Below are 18,806 nucleotides of genomic sequence, written 5' to 3' on the forward strand. Positions count from 1 at the left end.
CCTTGTTTGAAAAAAGTGTTGTTAAACCTTTCCTGCTCAGAAGCGAAGTGAAAATAGTTATACATGCATACACCAAGCATAAAACCAGAACAGGTTTTAAAACCTGTTCAGGTTTTATTCTGTTTGCTGCTCATCAGTATCTAAGTGTTTGAAATGAAGGCTTTAAAACTTCAAAAAAGTATTAAAAAATTACTACAATTTAATTTGATTTTCTGAGGGACTGCAAACGTGGAAAAGGGTGTATCAGTCTTAGTGGTAAAGGGATAATTACTGGTATATGGTGAAAATGTTCCAAGAACACTTCACTGACTCATTCCAGGTACCTGATGCTACAGAAGCGGCCAACATGTCGTAAGATGGTGTGCGCCATCCTGGTTCTGTTTGCAGAGTTCACTGCCCTTATTCCGGACATAGTTCCGGGTCTGGAGACGCAGCGAGCACGCCAAGACCAGGGCGGCGCTGATGGTATTGCTGGCGTCCTCTGGCCTCTCTGCTTCTTTTTTGGATATGTAAGTGAGTTAGGCGTTGGAGAAAGGGGGCTTAATGCATGTGCGTAAAGCCTAGTCCCAGATTAGCCTGTTCTTTCTGTTCAGGCTAATCAGGGACAGCTTTTTTCGTTTTTTATGGTATTTTGTTTGCTTAAAGTAAGTCTCCCCTAATCTTAAATCCAATTAAGTGTTGTCTGTGATTAGGACTGTACAGGATAATCTTGTATGACACTTAACGCACATGCATTTAGCCCAGTTTTCCCAGAACAAGACTCCTATTTAACCTCAGATTCCTCTGGCGCTGACATCGGTTGTGCTGGAGAGGGCAGTGAAGACGTCTGCACCCGTGCGCAACCGAGACACCAGCCTCAATGTGGCATACATCCTGTTCTGGTCCTACCTAGCCAGCTTCCTCTTTCACATCCTACTGTTCTGGGTCGACATCATACCTGGCTTTGGCATGGCAGATGGAATTGTGGAGTTTGCTAAAGGGTCAGTTAAGGATAGGGTCCATGACTTGTATTCACAAGCTCATGGACAAAATCTCACCAGAGACTAAAGCAAACATTTACATAAATATTTTCAAGTGAAGACCATTTGTAAAAATAATAAAATAAATGGTGTACTTTAAGAAGCATGAAACAGCTTCTCAAAATATATGGTGAATGAAACAGCCATAAATCACACTTCTGAAAATTTACTTTACTTGTGCATTCAAGCTCTTGTGTTGTAAAAGTGTATGGTTTTCACAGTAAGATTAACTAAGAATTTCCCATTATGTTTAATGTGACAATCAATAGTTTGTTAAAAATACCAAAATAAATGAGTTATCTAATGCAGTTTAGAAAATATAGGTTATCTCTGTTTTCACATGGCATGTTTTGGAGACATAATAGTTATCCCCTTGTAGCCGTGCAAGTTTCAGAATTACTGAAGTTAATTTTACTTTTAATAGAAGTCCCTGTTCGCGGAATAGATTGTTGTTTTTCATATAAATAGTATAGCGAGAAATAAACTTTACATAAATTCATTGAAATATATTTTTTATCGAGGTTGAAATCCAGGCCTTTTCTGCCCAATGCCACGGGTCCGAAATTCGGCCCCATTCCCAATGCAAATCTGGTTGTTTTTTTCGCAATTGAATTTTTTTTTCACAATTCATAAAAAAAAAAAAAAATGTTTTTTTTTTAAACCTTTAAAATTATAAGTTAACCTGATCCAGTGCAGAAAATAGAAAAATATTGCATAATTAAATTATCTGTTGCCTTGAATTTGTTTTCAAAACAGTAAAATATGTGAAATTGATTATTTAAGACTTTCCTTATTTTCCCCAAAATCTGGCGTTTGCGCGATTTTTTTCACCTCAAAAAAGGCCAGGCCCTTTCCCCGAAATCAGATTAAAAAAAACTGCACTTATCACACATGTTCATAATATTTTGTAAAATTTTAATAATATGTTATCAAAAAAGTCGTTATTTACCAGTTTACGGCTTCTTTGAAACATAAGAAACACTATTTTTACATGCGATTATTTTTTCCCAATTGAACCAGTTTTGCGATTATTTTTTTTCCCAAATTGGGGTTTTTCACGACGCGAAATTCCCAAAATTCCAGTGTGGCATTTTCCCAAAATGGAGCGGAAAAGGCCTGACATAAAAAACCTTGTCAAAATCGGTCTTTAATCGATAAAATAATATATAAATGATCATAAATACATGCAATAGGAGAAAACCATTGCAGCGTCGCGAGTTATGCAAATTATATCTATATTTAGCTTTCGCTAAACATAATTAGCATATGGAAGATAAATACATAGATTTAGCAAAAATGTAGCATTGCAACTCAGTTTCCGTCAGTAACAGATGTATTTGCATTTGTTCTTACCTTCTCACCACTAAATTCGCCCATTTCCGCAATTTTGTTTGTTTAGGTTTGAATTAATGTGTTGAATCATGAATATTAATTTGGTCGTTTTCGTACTTTACCGTACTTAACCCCAAAATAAAAATTGCTATATTGTTTGTTTTCAACCGATTTAAACCGGATTTTCAGTGATATCCTCAATAAAAAAACGTTTCCTTACTATTCTGCCCATATATCTCCGTGAACGGAGACTTTAAACAATGAGTTCTCAGAACATTTTTAGCTTGACTGTTATATATGAAATATATATAGTGGAGCTATCCTGCTCACCCCGGCGTCGGCGTGAGCATTAGCGTGAGCGTGCAAATGTTAAAGTTTTCGTACTACCCCAAATATTTCCTTGACATATTGCTTTAGTATTTTGCATACTTCTTTACCAACATGACCCCAACCTATAAACAAGAGCAGACAACTGTATCAAGCATTTTTTAAGAATTATGGCCCTTTTTTCACTTAGAATATGCATATTATTGATAAATCTATGTTAAAGTTTGCGTACCACCTCAAATATTTTCTTTGTCCCTTGACATATTGCTTTAATATTTTGCATACTTCTTTACCAACATGACCTCAACCTATAAACAAGAGCAGACAACTGTATCAAGCATTTTTGTAAGAATTATGGCTCTTTTTTCACTTAGAATATGCATATTATTGATAAATTTGTGTTAAAGTTTGCGTACCACTTCAAATATTTTCAATGTCCCTTGACATATTGCTTTCATATTTTGCAAACTTCTTTACCAACATGACCCCAATCTATAAACAAATGTATACAACTGTATCAAGCATTTTGTAAGAATTATGGCCCTTTTTCCATTATAATATGCATTTTACTTTAGTTCTTTACTTAACTTCTTTATTTATGATCAGATTTTATCAATACTTTGACAAAACATCACTTACCTGAATACCACAATGGATTCCACCCAAACAATACCCCACGCCACAACCCAGAAACCCTCCCCCCCCCAAAATAAATTTTTATTTTTCCTTTTTTTATTTTTGAAAGATCATCTAATAAATGACCACACCCCACATTATACCCCCCTCTCGACCCTCCCCTACCCCCCCCCCCCCCCAAATTTTTTTTGTGTTTTTCCTTTTTTTATTTTTGAAAGATCGTCAAATAAATTATTGAATATGAACAATTTTCCCATAATGGCTTACGTTATACAGTCAAGCACTCAAATAGTCGAGCGTGCTGTCCTCTGAAAGCTCTTGTTCAATCTTATAATCCAGTAGTGATTCTCGCAACTTTCATTTGTGCTAAAAATCTCAATGCAACAGGTTTACATTGTTAATGAGCCACGCTCAGGAAAAACAGGGTTAAATGCATGTGTGTAATGTATCCACCAAGATTAGCCTGTGCACTTAGCAATGTGTGTAATGTATCCACCAAGATAAGCCTGTCCACTTAGCAATGTGTGTAATGTATCCACCAAGATAAGCCTGTGCACTTAGCAATGTGTGTAATGTATCCACCAAGATAAGCCTGTCCACTTAGCAATGTGTGTAATGTATCCACCAAGATAAGCCTGTCCACTTAGCAATGTGTGTAATGTATCCACCAAGATAAGCCTGTCCACTTAGCAATGTGTGTAATGTATCCACCAAGATAAGCCTGTCCACTTAGCAATGTGTGTAATGTATCCACCAAGATAAGCCTGTCCACTTAGCAATGTGTGTAATGTATCCACCAAGATTAGCCTGTGCACTTAGCAATGTGTGTAATGTATCCACCAAGATAAGCCTGTCCACTTAGCAATGTGTGTAATGTATCCACCAAGATTAGCCTGTCCACTTAGCAATGTGTGTAATGTATCCACCAAGATTAGCCTGTGCACTTAGCAATGTGTGTAATGTATCCACCAAGATAAGCCTGTGCACTTAGCAATGTGTGTAATGTATCCACCAAGATTAGCCTGTCCACTTAGCAATGTGTGTAATGTATCCACCAAGATAAGCCTGTCCACTTAGCAATGTGTGTAATGTATCCACCAAGATAAGCCTGTCCACTTAGCAATGTGTGTAATGTATCCACCAAGATAAGCCTGTGCACTTAGCAATGTGTGTAATGTATCCACCAAGATAAGCCTGTCCACTTAGCAATGTGTGTAATGTATCCACCAAGATAAGCCTGTCCACTTAGCAATGTGTGTAATGTATCCACCAAGATAAGCCTGTCCACTTAGCAATGTGTGTAATGTATCCACCAAGATAAGCCTGTCCACTTAGCAATGTGTGTAATGTATCCACCAAGATAAGCCTGTCCACTTAGCAATGTGTGTAATGTATCCACCAAGATTAGCCTGTGCACTTAGCAATGTGTGTAATGTATCCACCAAGATAAGCCTGTCCACTTAGCAATGTGTGTAATGTATCCACCAAGATTAGCCTGTCCACTTAGCAATGTGTGTAATGTATCCACCAAGATTAGCCTGTGCACTTAGCAATGTGTGTAATGTATCCACCAAGATAAGCCTGTGCACTTAGCAATGTGTGTAATGTATCCACCAAGATTAGCCTGTGCACTTAGCAATGTGTGTAATGTATCCACCAAGATAAGCCTGTCCACTTAGCAATGTGTGTAATGTATCCACCAAGATTAGCCTGTGCACTTAGCAATGTGTGTAATGTATCCACCAAGATTAGCCTGTCCACTTAGCAATGTGTGTAATGTATCCACCAAGATAAGCCTGTCCACTTAGCAATGTGTGTAATGTATCCACCAAGATTAGCCTGTGCACTTAGCAATGTGTGTAATGTATCCACCAAGATAAGCCTGTCCACTTAGCAATGTGTGTAATGTATCCACCAAGATTAGCCTGTGCACTTAACAATGTGTGTAATGTATCCACCAAGATTAGCCTGTGCACTTAGCAATGTGTGTAATGTATCCACCAAGATAAGCCTGTCCACTTAGCAATGTGTGTAATGTATCCACCAAGATTAGCCTGTGCACTTAGCAATGTGTGTAATGTATCCACCAAGATAAGCCTGTCCACTTAGCAATGTGTGTAATGTATCCACCAAGATTAGCCTGTGCACTTAGCAATGTGTGTAATGTATCCACCAAGATAAGCCTGTCCACTTAGCAATGTGTGTAATGTATCCACCAAGATTAGCCTGTCCACTTAGCAATGTGTGTAATGTATCCACCAAGATAAGCCTGTCCACTTAGCAATGTGTGTAATGTATCCACCAAGATTAGCCTGTGCACTTAGCAATGTGTGTAATGTATCCACCAAGATTAGCCTGTCCACTTAGCAATGTGTGTAATGTATCCACCAAGATTAGCCTGTGCACTTAGCAATGTGTGTAATGTATCCACCAAGATTAGCCTGTCCACTTAGCAATGTGTGTAATGTATCCACCAAGATAAGCCTGTGCACTTAGCAATGTGTGTAATGTATCCACCAAGATAAGCCTGTCCACTTAGCAATGTGTGTAATGTATCCACCAAGATTAGCCTGTCCACTTAGCAATGTGTGTAATGTATCCACCAAGATAAGCCTGTCCACTTAGCAATGTGTGTAATGTATCCACCAAGATTAGCCTGTGCACTTAGCAATGTGTGTAATGTATCCACCAAGATTAGCCTGTCCACTTAGCAATGTGTGTAATGTATCCACCAAGATAAGCCTGTCCACTTAGCAATGTGTGTAATGTATCCACCAAGATTAGCCTGTGCACTTAGCAATGTGTGTAATGTATCCACCAAGATAAGCCTGTCCACTTAGCATAGGCTAATCAGGGACAACACATTTAGCTTTTCTGATATTTTTCATTTTAAGTAAGTCTCTTCTTAGCATAAATCCAGTTTAGGCGGAAAGTATCATCCCTGATTAGCCTGTGTGGATTGCACAGGCCAATCTGGGAAGACTCTAACCACATGCACTAAGCCCTGTTTTATCAGAGCGAGGCAAAAATAAAAGTTTTTTATTTATAAGAAGTCTCTAAGTATTGGAAAGACTTCAGTTTCCATGATTTTCATTCAATAATCTGGTTGTTGTAACAAAGAAGTTATCTTCCTATTTACACTACAGGTTTTGGTTCAACATCCAGTGTTTCTTCGGCCAGGCGGGTTGTAGAGGCATGATCACGGTAGTCTCCCTTGTGTGTACTGCGTGTCTGTTCCTGAACCGTTTGGTGAATGCCTACTTCCTGCGATATCTCGAGGGCGCAAACTATCTTGTCATCATTACGGTAAGCTACCAGTGTGTTTTTTCACCTTTTGGAGAAAATTTGCAATATTTTTGGAATATTACCATTATCGGTTAAATTTGGAAATTTCTTGTCCGTTTAATTTCTGAATGGTAAAAGTATTGATGTTTGGTTTATAATATGTAGGAAATTGTTGTTCCAACTTAAATAAAAGAGAAAATCGTAAGCATACACTTTTTTGCAAAATGAAAAATGGTTTGCAACTTCAACTTGTAAAATTACTGAAAAGTTACATAGTATATTTAGTTACCTTTTAAAGTAAGGAAAAGCAACTTGTTTGGCCACGACAACTGACATTTTGTACCACTAATTCGATTGGACAAGGGAATTTAAAAATAGATTTTGACCCCTAGAACCCCATGCTTGCAGAGGTTCAATCTTATTTTTAATGTCTAATTTTAAAACCCAGTACCTGTAAGTGACTGAAACACTTCAATGATTGTCACCTCATATTGAACATTAACAGGTTTTACCTTGACATTCACAAAGATTTACATTGGCCACTTTATATGAGCCTCGCTCTGGGAGAGGGCTTAATGCATGTGCTTAAAGTTTCATCCCAGATTAGCCTGTGAAGTCCGCACTGGCTAAACAGGGACAACACTTTCCACTGTTATGGTATTGTTAGTTGTGAGGAAGTCTCTTCCTACCAAAAAATTCAGTTAAGGCGGAAAGTGTCGCCCTGAGTAGCCTGTGACCCCTTCACAGGCTAATCTGGGATGACACTTTTAAGCACATGCATTAGCCCTGTTATCCCAGAACGAGGCTCATATGACAATAATTGTACATATTTCAGACAATCCAGACTCCTGTGGTGTTCTTGTTTTTCACCCTGTTCAATGAGAGCCCAGTGTACTGGCACCCACATGCATATCTCTCCACCTGGCTTAGTGTGGCTGCTCTGTGCATCATGATACCTGCAATATACATCTATGATACTGGGTAAGTTTCATGATACCTGCAATATACATCTATGATACTGGGTAAGAATTATGATACCTGCAATATACATCCATGATACTGGGTAACAATTATGAGACATGCAATATACATCTATGATACTGGGTAAGAATTATGATACCTGCAATATACATCTATAATACTGGGTAAGTTTCATGATACCTGCAATATACACCTATGATACTGAGTAAATATCATGATACCTGCAATATACATCCATGATACTGGGTAACAATAATTTTGAGACATGCAATATACATCTATGATACTGGGTAAGAATTATGATACCTGCAAAATACATCTATAATACTGGGTAAGTTTCACGATACCTGCAATATACATCTATGATACTGAGTAAATATCATGATACCTGCAATATACATCCATGATACTGGGTAACAATTATGAGACATGCAATATACATCTTTGATACTGGGTAAGAATTATGATACCTGCAATATACATCTATAATACTGGGTAAGTTTCACGATACCTGCAATATACATCTATGATACTGAGTAAATATCATGATACCTGCAATATACATCTATGATACTGGGTAAGAATTATGATACCTGCAATATACATTGTGATACTGGGTTTGTATCATGATACCTGCAATATACATCTATGATACTGAGTAAATATCATGATACCTGCAATATACATCTATGATACTGGGTAAGTATCATGATACCTGCAATATACATCTATGATACTGGGTTTGTATCATGATACCTGCAATATACATCTATAATACTGGGTAAGTTTCACGATACCTGCAATATACATCTATGATACTGGGTAAGTTTCGCGATACCTGCAATATACATCTATGATACTGGGTAAGTATCATGAAACCTGCAATATACATCTATGATACTGGGTAAGTATCATGAAACCTGCAATATACATCTATGATACTGGGTAAGTATCATGATACCTGCAATATACATCTATGATACTGGGTAAGAATTATGATACCTGCAATATACATCTATAATACTGGGTAAGTTTCACGATACCTGCAATATACATCTATGCTCAGAGCTACAGAAAAGGTGCGTATTTGCGTAAATACCCAATTTAAAATTGCCAATTACGCATTGAAAAATAAAACTCTGCGTACCGAAACCCAATTGAAAGTGCCAATTACGCATATCATATTTTTCCTCTGCGTAACGAGTAAATATGTCAAGGCTGTCAAGCGGTCATACTTTTTCCTACTATTTCCTACTTTTTCCTACTTTTTCATCAGGATCCTACTTTTTCCTATTTTTTTACCAAATCTTCCTACTATTCCTACTTTTTCATTTTCAATTGAGAATAATTTTTTTTTAACAGTTTATTTAGTAAACTTGCAGGATGAATGAATCTATGGCATGACTGTATCCCTGTTAATGTGCATTTACATGTATCTAGATGAGACCTTACAACCCATGCTGACTGTCTGCTAGCACCTCTTCAGGAAGCATAAATATTTATTTCTTATGTAACTTTTGAAAATATTGACAAGTTTTTTTTAAGTAACAATAGTGCCTTGTTTACTTCCTTAGCATTTGTACGCTGCAGACTTCACTACCTTACACAGTTCCCAGTGATGCAAGAGCTGTAGGAACCCATTGTTTATTCCAGTTTTATTTTGTTTCCATTGACAACAATTTGACCAAACCTTATGCATGTTTACATGATATTGCTGTTTGGAATGTAGAGATATAGAGATACATGTATTGTATGAGTGGTTATGTAATATGGAATTTATTACACAAGTTATTGGAAAAAGATAAAACTGATGCTTTGCCGAGTTTTCATCATTTACAAATATAATGTAATAAATTCTGTATTACATGACAATGGATATGATGATCTATTGATATCATAGGTACATCATGTTAGTAATTAAAGATAAATGCACAGAGCCTAAATGCCCTGATACATTTTTATGCTCTCGGTAGGGTGGCATATAGCAGTTGTACTGTCTGTCTGTCTGTCTGTGTGTCCGTCCGAAAACTTTAATATGGGCCATAACTTTTGCAATATTGAAGATAGCAATTTGATATTTGGCATGCATGTGTATCTCATGGAGCTGCACATTTTGAGTGGTGAAAGGTGAAGGTCATCCTTCAAGGTCAGTTAAGTGCCCGGTGTATAGCACCTAGTACACTGCACCTCTGTTTAACGTCTCATGCGAAAGACGAGTTAGTAGGTTAGGTGCAGCAGGGATCGAACCAGCGATCTCTGGATTGTGAAGCCAGTGTGTTACCACTAGACCACGGATCCGCTAATGATGCCATAGCTAGTGAGGTAACTTCAAGGTGTTACAGCGTAGTATTAAAATTATTTAACGGCATTATTACACTCCCGCGAAGTCATCAATAATGTAAAAACCATTATTTGAAACTGTAATAAATAAAATAAATAAAAAAAGTAAAAATAAATAAGTAAAAAAATACAATCCAAGGGAAGTAATAAGCTTTAAAAGGGAGATAATTTCTAAACCTGCCAAATGATATATTGAAATTTGATTTCAAAGCGGCGCAATAGTGGGCATTGTGTTGTAGCGGATCCGTGGTCTAGTGGTAACACACTGGCTTCACAATCCAGAGATCGCTGGTTCGATCCCTGCTGCACCTAACCTACTAACTCGTCTTTCGCATGAGACGTTAAACAGAGGTGCAGTGTACTAGGTGCTATACACCGGGCACTTAAAGACCCAGGGTCACCTCTGGAACGGGGTGTCTCCTGTATCTTGCACTATCCCCCGTAACCAACTAACACGTCTTTCTGGGGGCGATGGCCATATGGGAGACAATCCCGGTGCACTCGATAAAAAATAATGAAGAAGAAGAAGAAGACGGGCATTGTGTTTCTGACAAACACAATTCTTGTCTAATGATGCCATAGCTAGTGAGGTAACTTCAAGGTGTTACAGCGTAGTATTAAAATTATTTAACGGCATTATTACACTCCCGCGAAGTCATCAATAATGTAAAAACCATTATTTGAAACTGTAATAAACAATGTAGTGCAACTGTTTCATTGCCCAATCAATGATGTCATAAAAGATGTCAGGTGATAAGGTCCTATCTCCAGTTGCATAATCTGCTCTGCAATGACCAGTCATTTTGAATGTAACTTAAGTTATTATAACTTCACCCTATTGTCAATTTAAAGGTTTCACAATGTAGCTGTAGCAGAGCATTGACACTGCTTTATATACTAGTATTAATCTTGTACAACAAGTTGGTGTATCACTAAATAAATTTGATCTTCTGCTTAAGGATATAACATGCACAATATATTACCATTTTTATATCGATACACCAAAGACCTCTAACCACATATTTGATGATACACCAAAATGAACAGCATCTAATTATACTTCAGGGTAGCTTTGCTTGAAACTTTATTATCATAGATACACTAAAAGTGCTAAAATGCCTAGTGGGAAAACAAAGTTTAACCCTTCATGGATGGAGAAGTTGGACAACAGTGGAAAAACGCTTGGATCATGGTGCAAGAGAGATACCGGCAATGAGTTTGCAAGATATTGTACTGTCTGAAGGAAGTCCATCTTGTAATTCTGGTGCTAATCAAATGATAAGTCATGCAGATGGATAAAAACGCAAGGAAAACATGAAATACATGCATGATAATTCACAAAAGCGTGGAAGTGCTCCAAAGCCAAGCAGCTCTTAGGGTGGTGGGGATAAATCTATCTGTATGCAAGTACAACCATCACACAAGGAACAGATACAAAAGGCTGAAATCTTCTGGGCCCTCAAGGTAGCTTCAAGTGGGTATCCATACAGAACATGTGATGGCACTCCTGCTCTGTTTCAAGCTATGTTTCCTGGACCTGTGTCTTAAAAATTAGTATTATGTATTCCTACTTTTGAGGGAAAAGTTCCTACTTTTTCCTACTTTTTTCCTACTTTTCTTGCAAAAGTAGTTCCTATTTTTTCCTACTTTTTGAAAAAAGGTCACTTGACAGCCTGTATGTCCCGGAAATACCCGGGTCCGAAAATCCCGGATTCTTTCCGCTTCTTCCAAGCGCTTTCAGTATAACCTTCAGCACAATAATATGTACGGAAGAAAGCGTCTATGTAACTACATGTTATTGTGGTCATAATATACTAAATAGTTTCCCTATATAATTCAATGTAAAAGCGACAACTTTAAGCGAAAATAAATGCAACATTATTTTGCACATAGAGACCCCCATAACCATACCTTTTCTTAAAGGTTATTAAGCGGAATCGATTTATGCAATAAATAAAGATATGTCATGGTCAAACCTAAAAAGAACTTGACGCTTATCAAAATCGACTGTTTTTGCAACTTTTTTCCGGCCGTTTCTTAGTGGAATGTAACCTTTTTCAGTGCAATGCTTTACTCTAGTCTCTAAGTTTATCATATTTCAGGGATTCAGTGGTGAACACCTATTCATGCCCTACCACTATCGCCAATAGATAAAACCCGAGCATAAGTTTAAAGTGTAAAACATGCCTTCGAGCCAACTATGGTATTTTTTTAGAGAGTACAGCCCTACAACCTTTTTGTGAAAATGTCGAAACCGTGCAGCCGAAAAAAGAAAAACATCGTATCCCAGGCACAAACAAACTCAATTTTAAGTTATTTAACCGCGAGCAACACTAAGTCAGAAGCGGAAAATTTAGTGGAACTAATTATTGATGATATTATGTTGGAGGCAAGCGCTGACCGTGCTTACATTGTTAGAAAACTGGTGAAAAAATTGTCAAACTTTTAAATTTAAATCAAGACTTTATATTATGGATACATCTACATAATAACACAAGATCTCGGAAACTAATCAATTAAGAGTGGAACTTCAACCATCTCATTCAGGTAAGCATTTGATAATTTAAGACAATGAAAATACCCAATTTTAATACAAAAATACCCTATTGTCAATTAAAGTAGTGGGTACCGACTTTTTTGTACCCAATTGAAAATTAAAATATCCAATTGAACTCAAAAGCAGTGGGTATTTACCCAATTACTCAGAAAAGTTATCTGGAGCTCTGTCTATGCTACTAAGTAAGTATCATGATACCTACAATATACATCTATGATACTAAGTAAGTATCATGATACCTGCAATATACATCTATGCTACTAAGTAAGTATCATGATACCTACAGTATACATCTATGATACTGGGTAAGAATTATGATACCTGCAGTATACATCTATGATACTGGGTAAGTATCATGATACTGGCAAAATACAGCATGATGCCTTGTTAATTTAATAAAACACTTGATAAACAGATATGATACCAGTCTGCACACTTGATAAACAGATATGATACCAGTCTGCACACTTGATAAACAGATGTGATACCAGTCTGCACACTTGATAAACAGATATGATACCAGTCTGCATAAACAGATATGAAACCAGTCTGCACAGGCTAACCAGAGACAACTTTTTCGCCTAAACTTGACTTTAGCTAAAATATACTTCCTATTAACGAAAAATGTCTCAAAAGCAGGACGTTTTGTGCCTGATTTTTCTAGCTTATTGCACAGGCTAATCTGGGACAAAACCTTATGCACATTCATGAAGCCTGGTTTTCCCATCTGGGCTCCATGTAATCTTTAACATTAATAAGACCCAATAGTGAAATAACTTGTTTCTGATTGCAGTGAGCCAGAGAAAGTACCCCCAAAGTCCCCAAACCGTAGCCCAGTGGTATTTACCACTGTGACTTCTTCCTGCCAGACTGACCCCTCCGGTGACCCCTCTACAGACGACCTGGCCCCTCTACTGACCAATTGGACTGACAGGGAGGAAACACAGCCCCTCATGGTCAATCGGCATGGGAACCGGTTGATCTACAGCTCAGAAGCTGACACTAGGGTCGTGGGAAGATCGTATGAGGACATGAGTAACCATGGAAACCGAAACAATGAGGCCTGAAAATTTGATCCATGTGTTGACATTTTTATATTTTGTTTGAAAATTTTGTTTTTATGTTAATATTTATGTTATCTGTAATGATGCAATATTACACGTATTAGATGTATACGGTAATAAGCTTTACAAATCAATTTTTTTGTTGATTTTTTTGTTGTTATTGCATTTATTGGATCTTGTGTATTTTATTGTATTGCTATTTTTGATTTAGTATTATTGTTAATTATCAATACGCAGTCATTATTGTTACTTGATCAGTATACATTCATATGTGTTCCCCCACACATTCACTTTATGAGTATGCATTCACAAAATTGTGTTACACTGGTATACCCTGACTTCTTAACCCTTTCCCACTCAGAAGCAAAGTGAAAATGGCTGTGTGCAAAGATCATAAAACCAGAACAGCCTACGAGTAACTCGCAGTCTGTTCGGGTTTTATGCTGTTTGCTTCTAGTCACTATCTCAGGGTTGGAAATGAAGCCTTAAAAACTTGAATCTAGTATGAAAGGTCTTTAATTTAATTTAACGTTCTTAGTGACTACAAATGCGTCGAAATACGTATTTAAGTGCTAAAGGGTTAATAGGCAGTGAGCTTCATACATTCTGGGATAAAGCCAAATTCACTTTTTAGCTTACCGCGGTTAGGCCAAATATGCCAATTACAATTGGGTTGTGAGCAGCTGACAAATATGGCAAATTTGGCTGAAAGTGGAAAATAGAAACTCAGTTCAACTATTGATTTTAATATAAATAATGTCATGTTTTTTCTTATTTTAACATGTTTTTTAGGTAAGAGTGATTGTATTTTAAATGCAATGGCAATTTTGTTGGTACTCTGCCATTCGAAATATAAAAAGGAGCAAACTCTAAATGAGGGAATAAAGTCCACTCCTTAACATGGGTTACACTAACATTAATTTTTCTGCATACATTAAAATTACTATTATAGGTAAAATGTTATTTCTACATTTTGTATGTATCCTGTTTTTCTATACACACAATTTGAGAACAGTGTGTGTTTTTACGCCCCCGAAGAAGGGCATAAAGTGATCGCACTGTACGTCTGTCCGTCCATCTGTCCGTAACACTTTGTGTTTAGGTTTCGAAAAATGCTCATAACTTCTATGTCGCTTCAGATGTAACATTCATATTTCGTATGCATGTGTCTATGGACAACGCCTTTCCATACGCACACAAATTAAGACCCCTTGACCTTGAACATAGGGTCTGCATTGAGGTTTCGAAATCTGCGTAAAGGTTTGAGTAAGGTTCCGAAAAGGGTAAGCTCATAACTTCCATCAAAGCGTTTTTCGGGGCATATGTCATTCTATGGAGACAGCTCTTGTTTTTGTTTAATTTTTGGGCCGCTATTCGGCCCCATTCCCAATGTAAAAAGTTAAAAAAAAAAATGTTATTTTCCAAATGGGACCTACAAATTCCCAATTGAAGGTATAAAACAAAATGTTTTTTGTTTTTTTTAGATGTCAACATTTAGTTCCCATTCAGCTCTATAAGTTGCACCTTAGGAAATAAAATATTGTAAACACCTTTATTCTAAATTTTGAAGCATTTGTAAGCAAAACAACAACAACACTAATTTCCCAATTTTAGTCAAAACGCCTCAATTTTTTCCAAATCCAAAGGGACCCGTCCCCATTCCCAAAATGGTGAAAAAAACACTGTGGTATAAATGATTTTTTTCCTATGTAAACTAAAGTTGTTTTCATTTTACAATATGGTAAAATTAGAATAAGATGTTCATTGTTTACCAGAATACCAGCTTTAAATCAATATAGACTGTCAATGAGTCCAATTCAGATTTTTTAAGTAACATGTGGATTTGAAGATATTCAATTTCTTACTAAAAAGTATTGTGCTTATAGGGTTGGTATTATTTTGTTATTTAGGGAATTTTCGCATGAGAAAGTTTCTTACCCAAATCATTTAGGTGCACACATAGAATGTTTTTTTTTTCTTAACATCAATATTCGAAAACCTTGACTTTCTGATCTTACTACATGTACGTGTAACATGTAAATATTTCAGTATGTTTTTGTGATACCAAAGTGATATGCATATAGAAAGTAAGCCATGTAAAAAGCTAGATGTTTTCTATATTGCATTTGAGCCACGCTCTGGGGAAATGGAGTTTAGCCTATGATGTCCGGGGACGCACATGCGTTTAGCCTATACAGTCCGGGGATGCACATGAGTTTAGCCTATGCAGTCCGGGGAGGCACATGCCTTAAGTCCTGTTTTCCCAGAGCGAGTTTCATATCTGTTATTTCTTTCTAGTTTCTGCTAGTCACTTAAAAAACAGTATGCGTGCCATGTTGTAATATTTGATTTCATTGTGATGAGCTTTGTGATCTTATTAGTTTCTTTGTTTTTATTAAACATATAACCAGTTAAAACTACGGTACTCACCTCATGAAACCTGATGGGCATTCACTGTTTTGTTACTGAAACTTGCTTCAGTCAACCGTGAATACTTTTTAAACCTAGCGACATGTGAGTTTTTAAGCAGTGATTCATTCATTTAAACAAAATGTATGTTTATTCACTTTAATTTGTTGCATTTATACATGCTTCCATGTCTGTTGTATTTTATACGGTTGTTACCTATGTGAAAATATTGTATAGGGTTGTATTCCTGGTTTTATTATTTCACATAGAATTAGATTTTTTGCATACATGTTTTAACATTTTTGCTTGCTTCCTTTTGTTAATAAAAAGGTAAAATAAGTAAGGTGCTAATTTAACCAAATCATGTTCTTGATGTTTGTTTATACAAAGAATGTTTTTGGCTTATTCATCCATAATGTGGTATGACTACTTTATTGGTTGATACATTTAAGGTTTGAAATTTCTAACTTCTCAACAAGGATTGTGCTGTGATGTTTGATGACACAAAGTGCATAAAAAATTTATTGAAGTTTCTGTGAAATGACAGAAACTGAATTTTTGACGCATACTGGTTGGTTAATATATTGTGTAAAATTTTCATTAAAGTTAAACATGCTGTGTATCCACTTTATTATTATAACATGTTACGAGGTTGAAATCTCCATACATGTTATAAATCCCTTACATGACATTTATAATAGTGAGCCTCGTTCTGGGAAAACTGGGTTTAATGCATGTGAGTACAGTGTTGCCTACATGAGCCTTTTCTACCTACACAGGCTTATCAGGATGATGTCCACTTTTATGGAATTTTAAGAAAGTAAAGTATAGTAAGTCTTTTCTTAACGAAAATCCAGTTAAGTCATAAAGTTTCGTCCCAGAGTAGCCTGTGCAGAGTGCACAAATTAAACTGTGATGACACTTTTTGCACATGCATTGAGCCCACTTCTCCTAGAACGTGACTGGAATGTTACTATTGAAACACATAAACTACAAAGTAGTCAAATGAGGCGGTCTCAGAAAAAACTAGAATGACTGTATGTGTCTTCCAAACAAAACTTGAGTCTATGGGGAAGATGTTGTCTGGAAAAGTACCCAGCAGACTGTGTTTAAAGTCCGCTTTCTTTGAGACCGCTCAAATTCGCTGGTGTGTAACATGAAACTTTACTGGTTTATTGTAATTACTCATATATCCATGACAGTGATTCCATGTTGGTGCTTTAAACTGTTATGTTGTGTTTCGTTTTGTAATTATGCATAACATCTTTCAGAAATAAAAAGTAAAATATTAATCTAATTTTTTTTATAAAATGTTGTGCGATTATGTGTTAAACCTAGTGGAGTATTTACAAATGAGAACGTGGCTAAAATCTAGTCGAATAATAGAAAAAAGAAAAATTCAATATGATGAAATAATTTTATGTATTTGATTTTATTCTACACAATTTATCCCATGACAAAACTTTGTACGACAGAAACCATGTACCAAACCTTTGCACGAAAAAGTACCAAACTAATGCACACAAAACTAAAAAGTTAAGCACGAAAAAGTGCCAAAGCTATGTATGAAAGAATCAAACCTATGCACATAAAATTCCAAACATAAGCATGAAAAAGTACCTTTTTTATGCACAAAACGTTACAAACCTAGACATAAAAAAGTATTCAAGGGGCCTTTTCACGTTTGGGTAAATTGACAAAATTGAAAAAAGTTGTATTAGAATCGCAAATTTTGTTTTAGTTATGATATTTGTGAGGAAACAGTACTACTGAACATTACCGTGCTCTAAAATAACCATTATATGCATCTTGTGACAATTTAAAAACCCGAAAATTATAAAGCGTTGCAACGCGAAACGAATTAATAATTTGGAGAGTTCTGTTGTCGATAAATTCTGTGAAACTACGAGGATTGCTTATATTAAGTATAAAATACATTAGGCATTGTATCCGGAAGGATGGCTGAGTGGTCTAAATGGGTACTACTTTTACTCCAGGACTCCAGGGGTTAGTGGTTCGAGCCCTGCCGAGGGTTACCTTTTTATATATTTTTTCTAATGTTTACATTTATCAATATAAAGCATTTTATGACAAACTTCAAAACATGCAAAAATCTGTGAAAAGGCGCCTTTAAACCTACGCACAATAGGTACCAAACCTTAGCATGGAAAAGGATCAATCTTTTGCACAAAAAATTCAAAACCTAAGGAAGAAAAAAAAACAACCTACAACACAAAATGTTCTTTACCCAAGCATGAAAAAGTACCAAACCTATGCACAAAAAGTACCAAACCTAAGCACGAAAAAGTATCATACCTATGCACAAAAATGCAAAGCCTAAGCATGTAAAAGTACCAAATATATGCACAAAAATTCCAAATTTATTCACAAAAAGTATAGAAACTTAGCATGAAAAAGTTCCAAAGCTGGTATGAATAAGTACCAAAGCTGAAGTATCAATCATATTAAACAAGCCTTTGTAAGCAATACACTGACAACATTTACCGGAGTTATGTTTTTACATCTACATCTACAAAATATATTATTAACATACATGTTTACCAATGATATGCACACACATGTACCATTCATCTTCCAAACATGAAAAATGAACCAAAGCTTTGTGCATACATGTACATGTACCAAAGCTATGCATAAATATGTATTTTGGACCAAAGCTGTGACCAAATATATGTATAATCATGTATTTTGGACAAAATATTGTGTGCATACATGTACATTTACCAAAGCGATGTATAAACATGTACTTTAAACAAAAACTGTGTGCATAAATGTACATGTAACAAAGCTATGTACAAACATGTATTTTTGACCAACGCTGTGTGCATACATGTA

At 36.2% G+C, this 18,806-nt stretch overlaps 2 protein-coding genes across 3 annotated transcripts in view; one reads left to right on the forward strand and one right to left on the reverse strand.

Moving 5' to 3' along the window:
• Positions 1-17,242, forward strand: part of LOC127871282 (uncharacterized) — a 31,083-nt gene extending 13,841 nt beyond the window's left edge. Inside the window, exons 3-8 of one of the 2 annotated variants that reach the window (XM_052414049.1) lie at positions 320-509; positions 778-980; positions 6,461-6,620; positions 7,435-7,580; positions 13,271-13,408; positions 13,443-17,242. In XM_052414049.1, the coding sequence (XP_052270009.1) occupies positions 320-509; positions 778-980; positions 6,461-6,620; positions 7,435-7,580; positions 13,271-13,408; positions 13,443-13,458 (853 nt within the window). In that variant the 3' untranslated portion in view covers positions 13,459-17,242. Of the gene's footprint in view, positions 1-319; positions 510-777; positions 981-6,460; positions 6,621-7,434; positions 7,581-13,270 lie in introns of both variants that reach the window. The other variant, XM_052414047.1, reaches the window with a different exon arrangement.
• Positions 1-18,806, reverse strand: part of LOC127871281 (uncharacterized) — a 102,631-nt gene that overhangs the window by 52,365 nt on the left and 31,460 nt on the right. The window lies entirely within an intron of this gene.

Source organism: Dreissena polymorpha, chromosome 3, assembly GCF_020536995.1.
Source record: "Dreissena polymorpha isolate Duluth1 chromosome 3, UMN_Dpol_1.0, whole genome shotgun sequence".
Taxonomy (NCBI): domain Eukaryota; kingdom Metazoa; phylum Mollusca; class Bivalvia; order Myida; family Dreissenidae; genus Dreissena; species Dreissena polymorpha.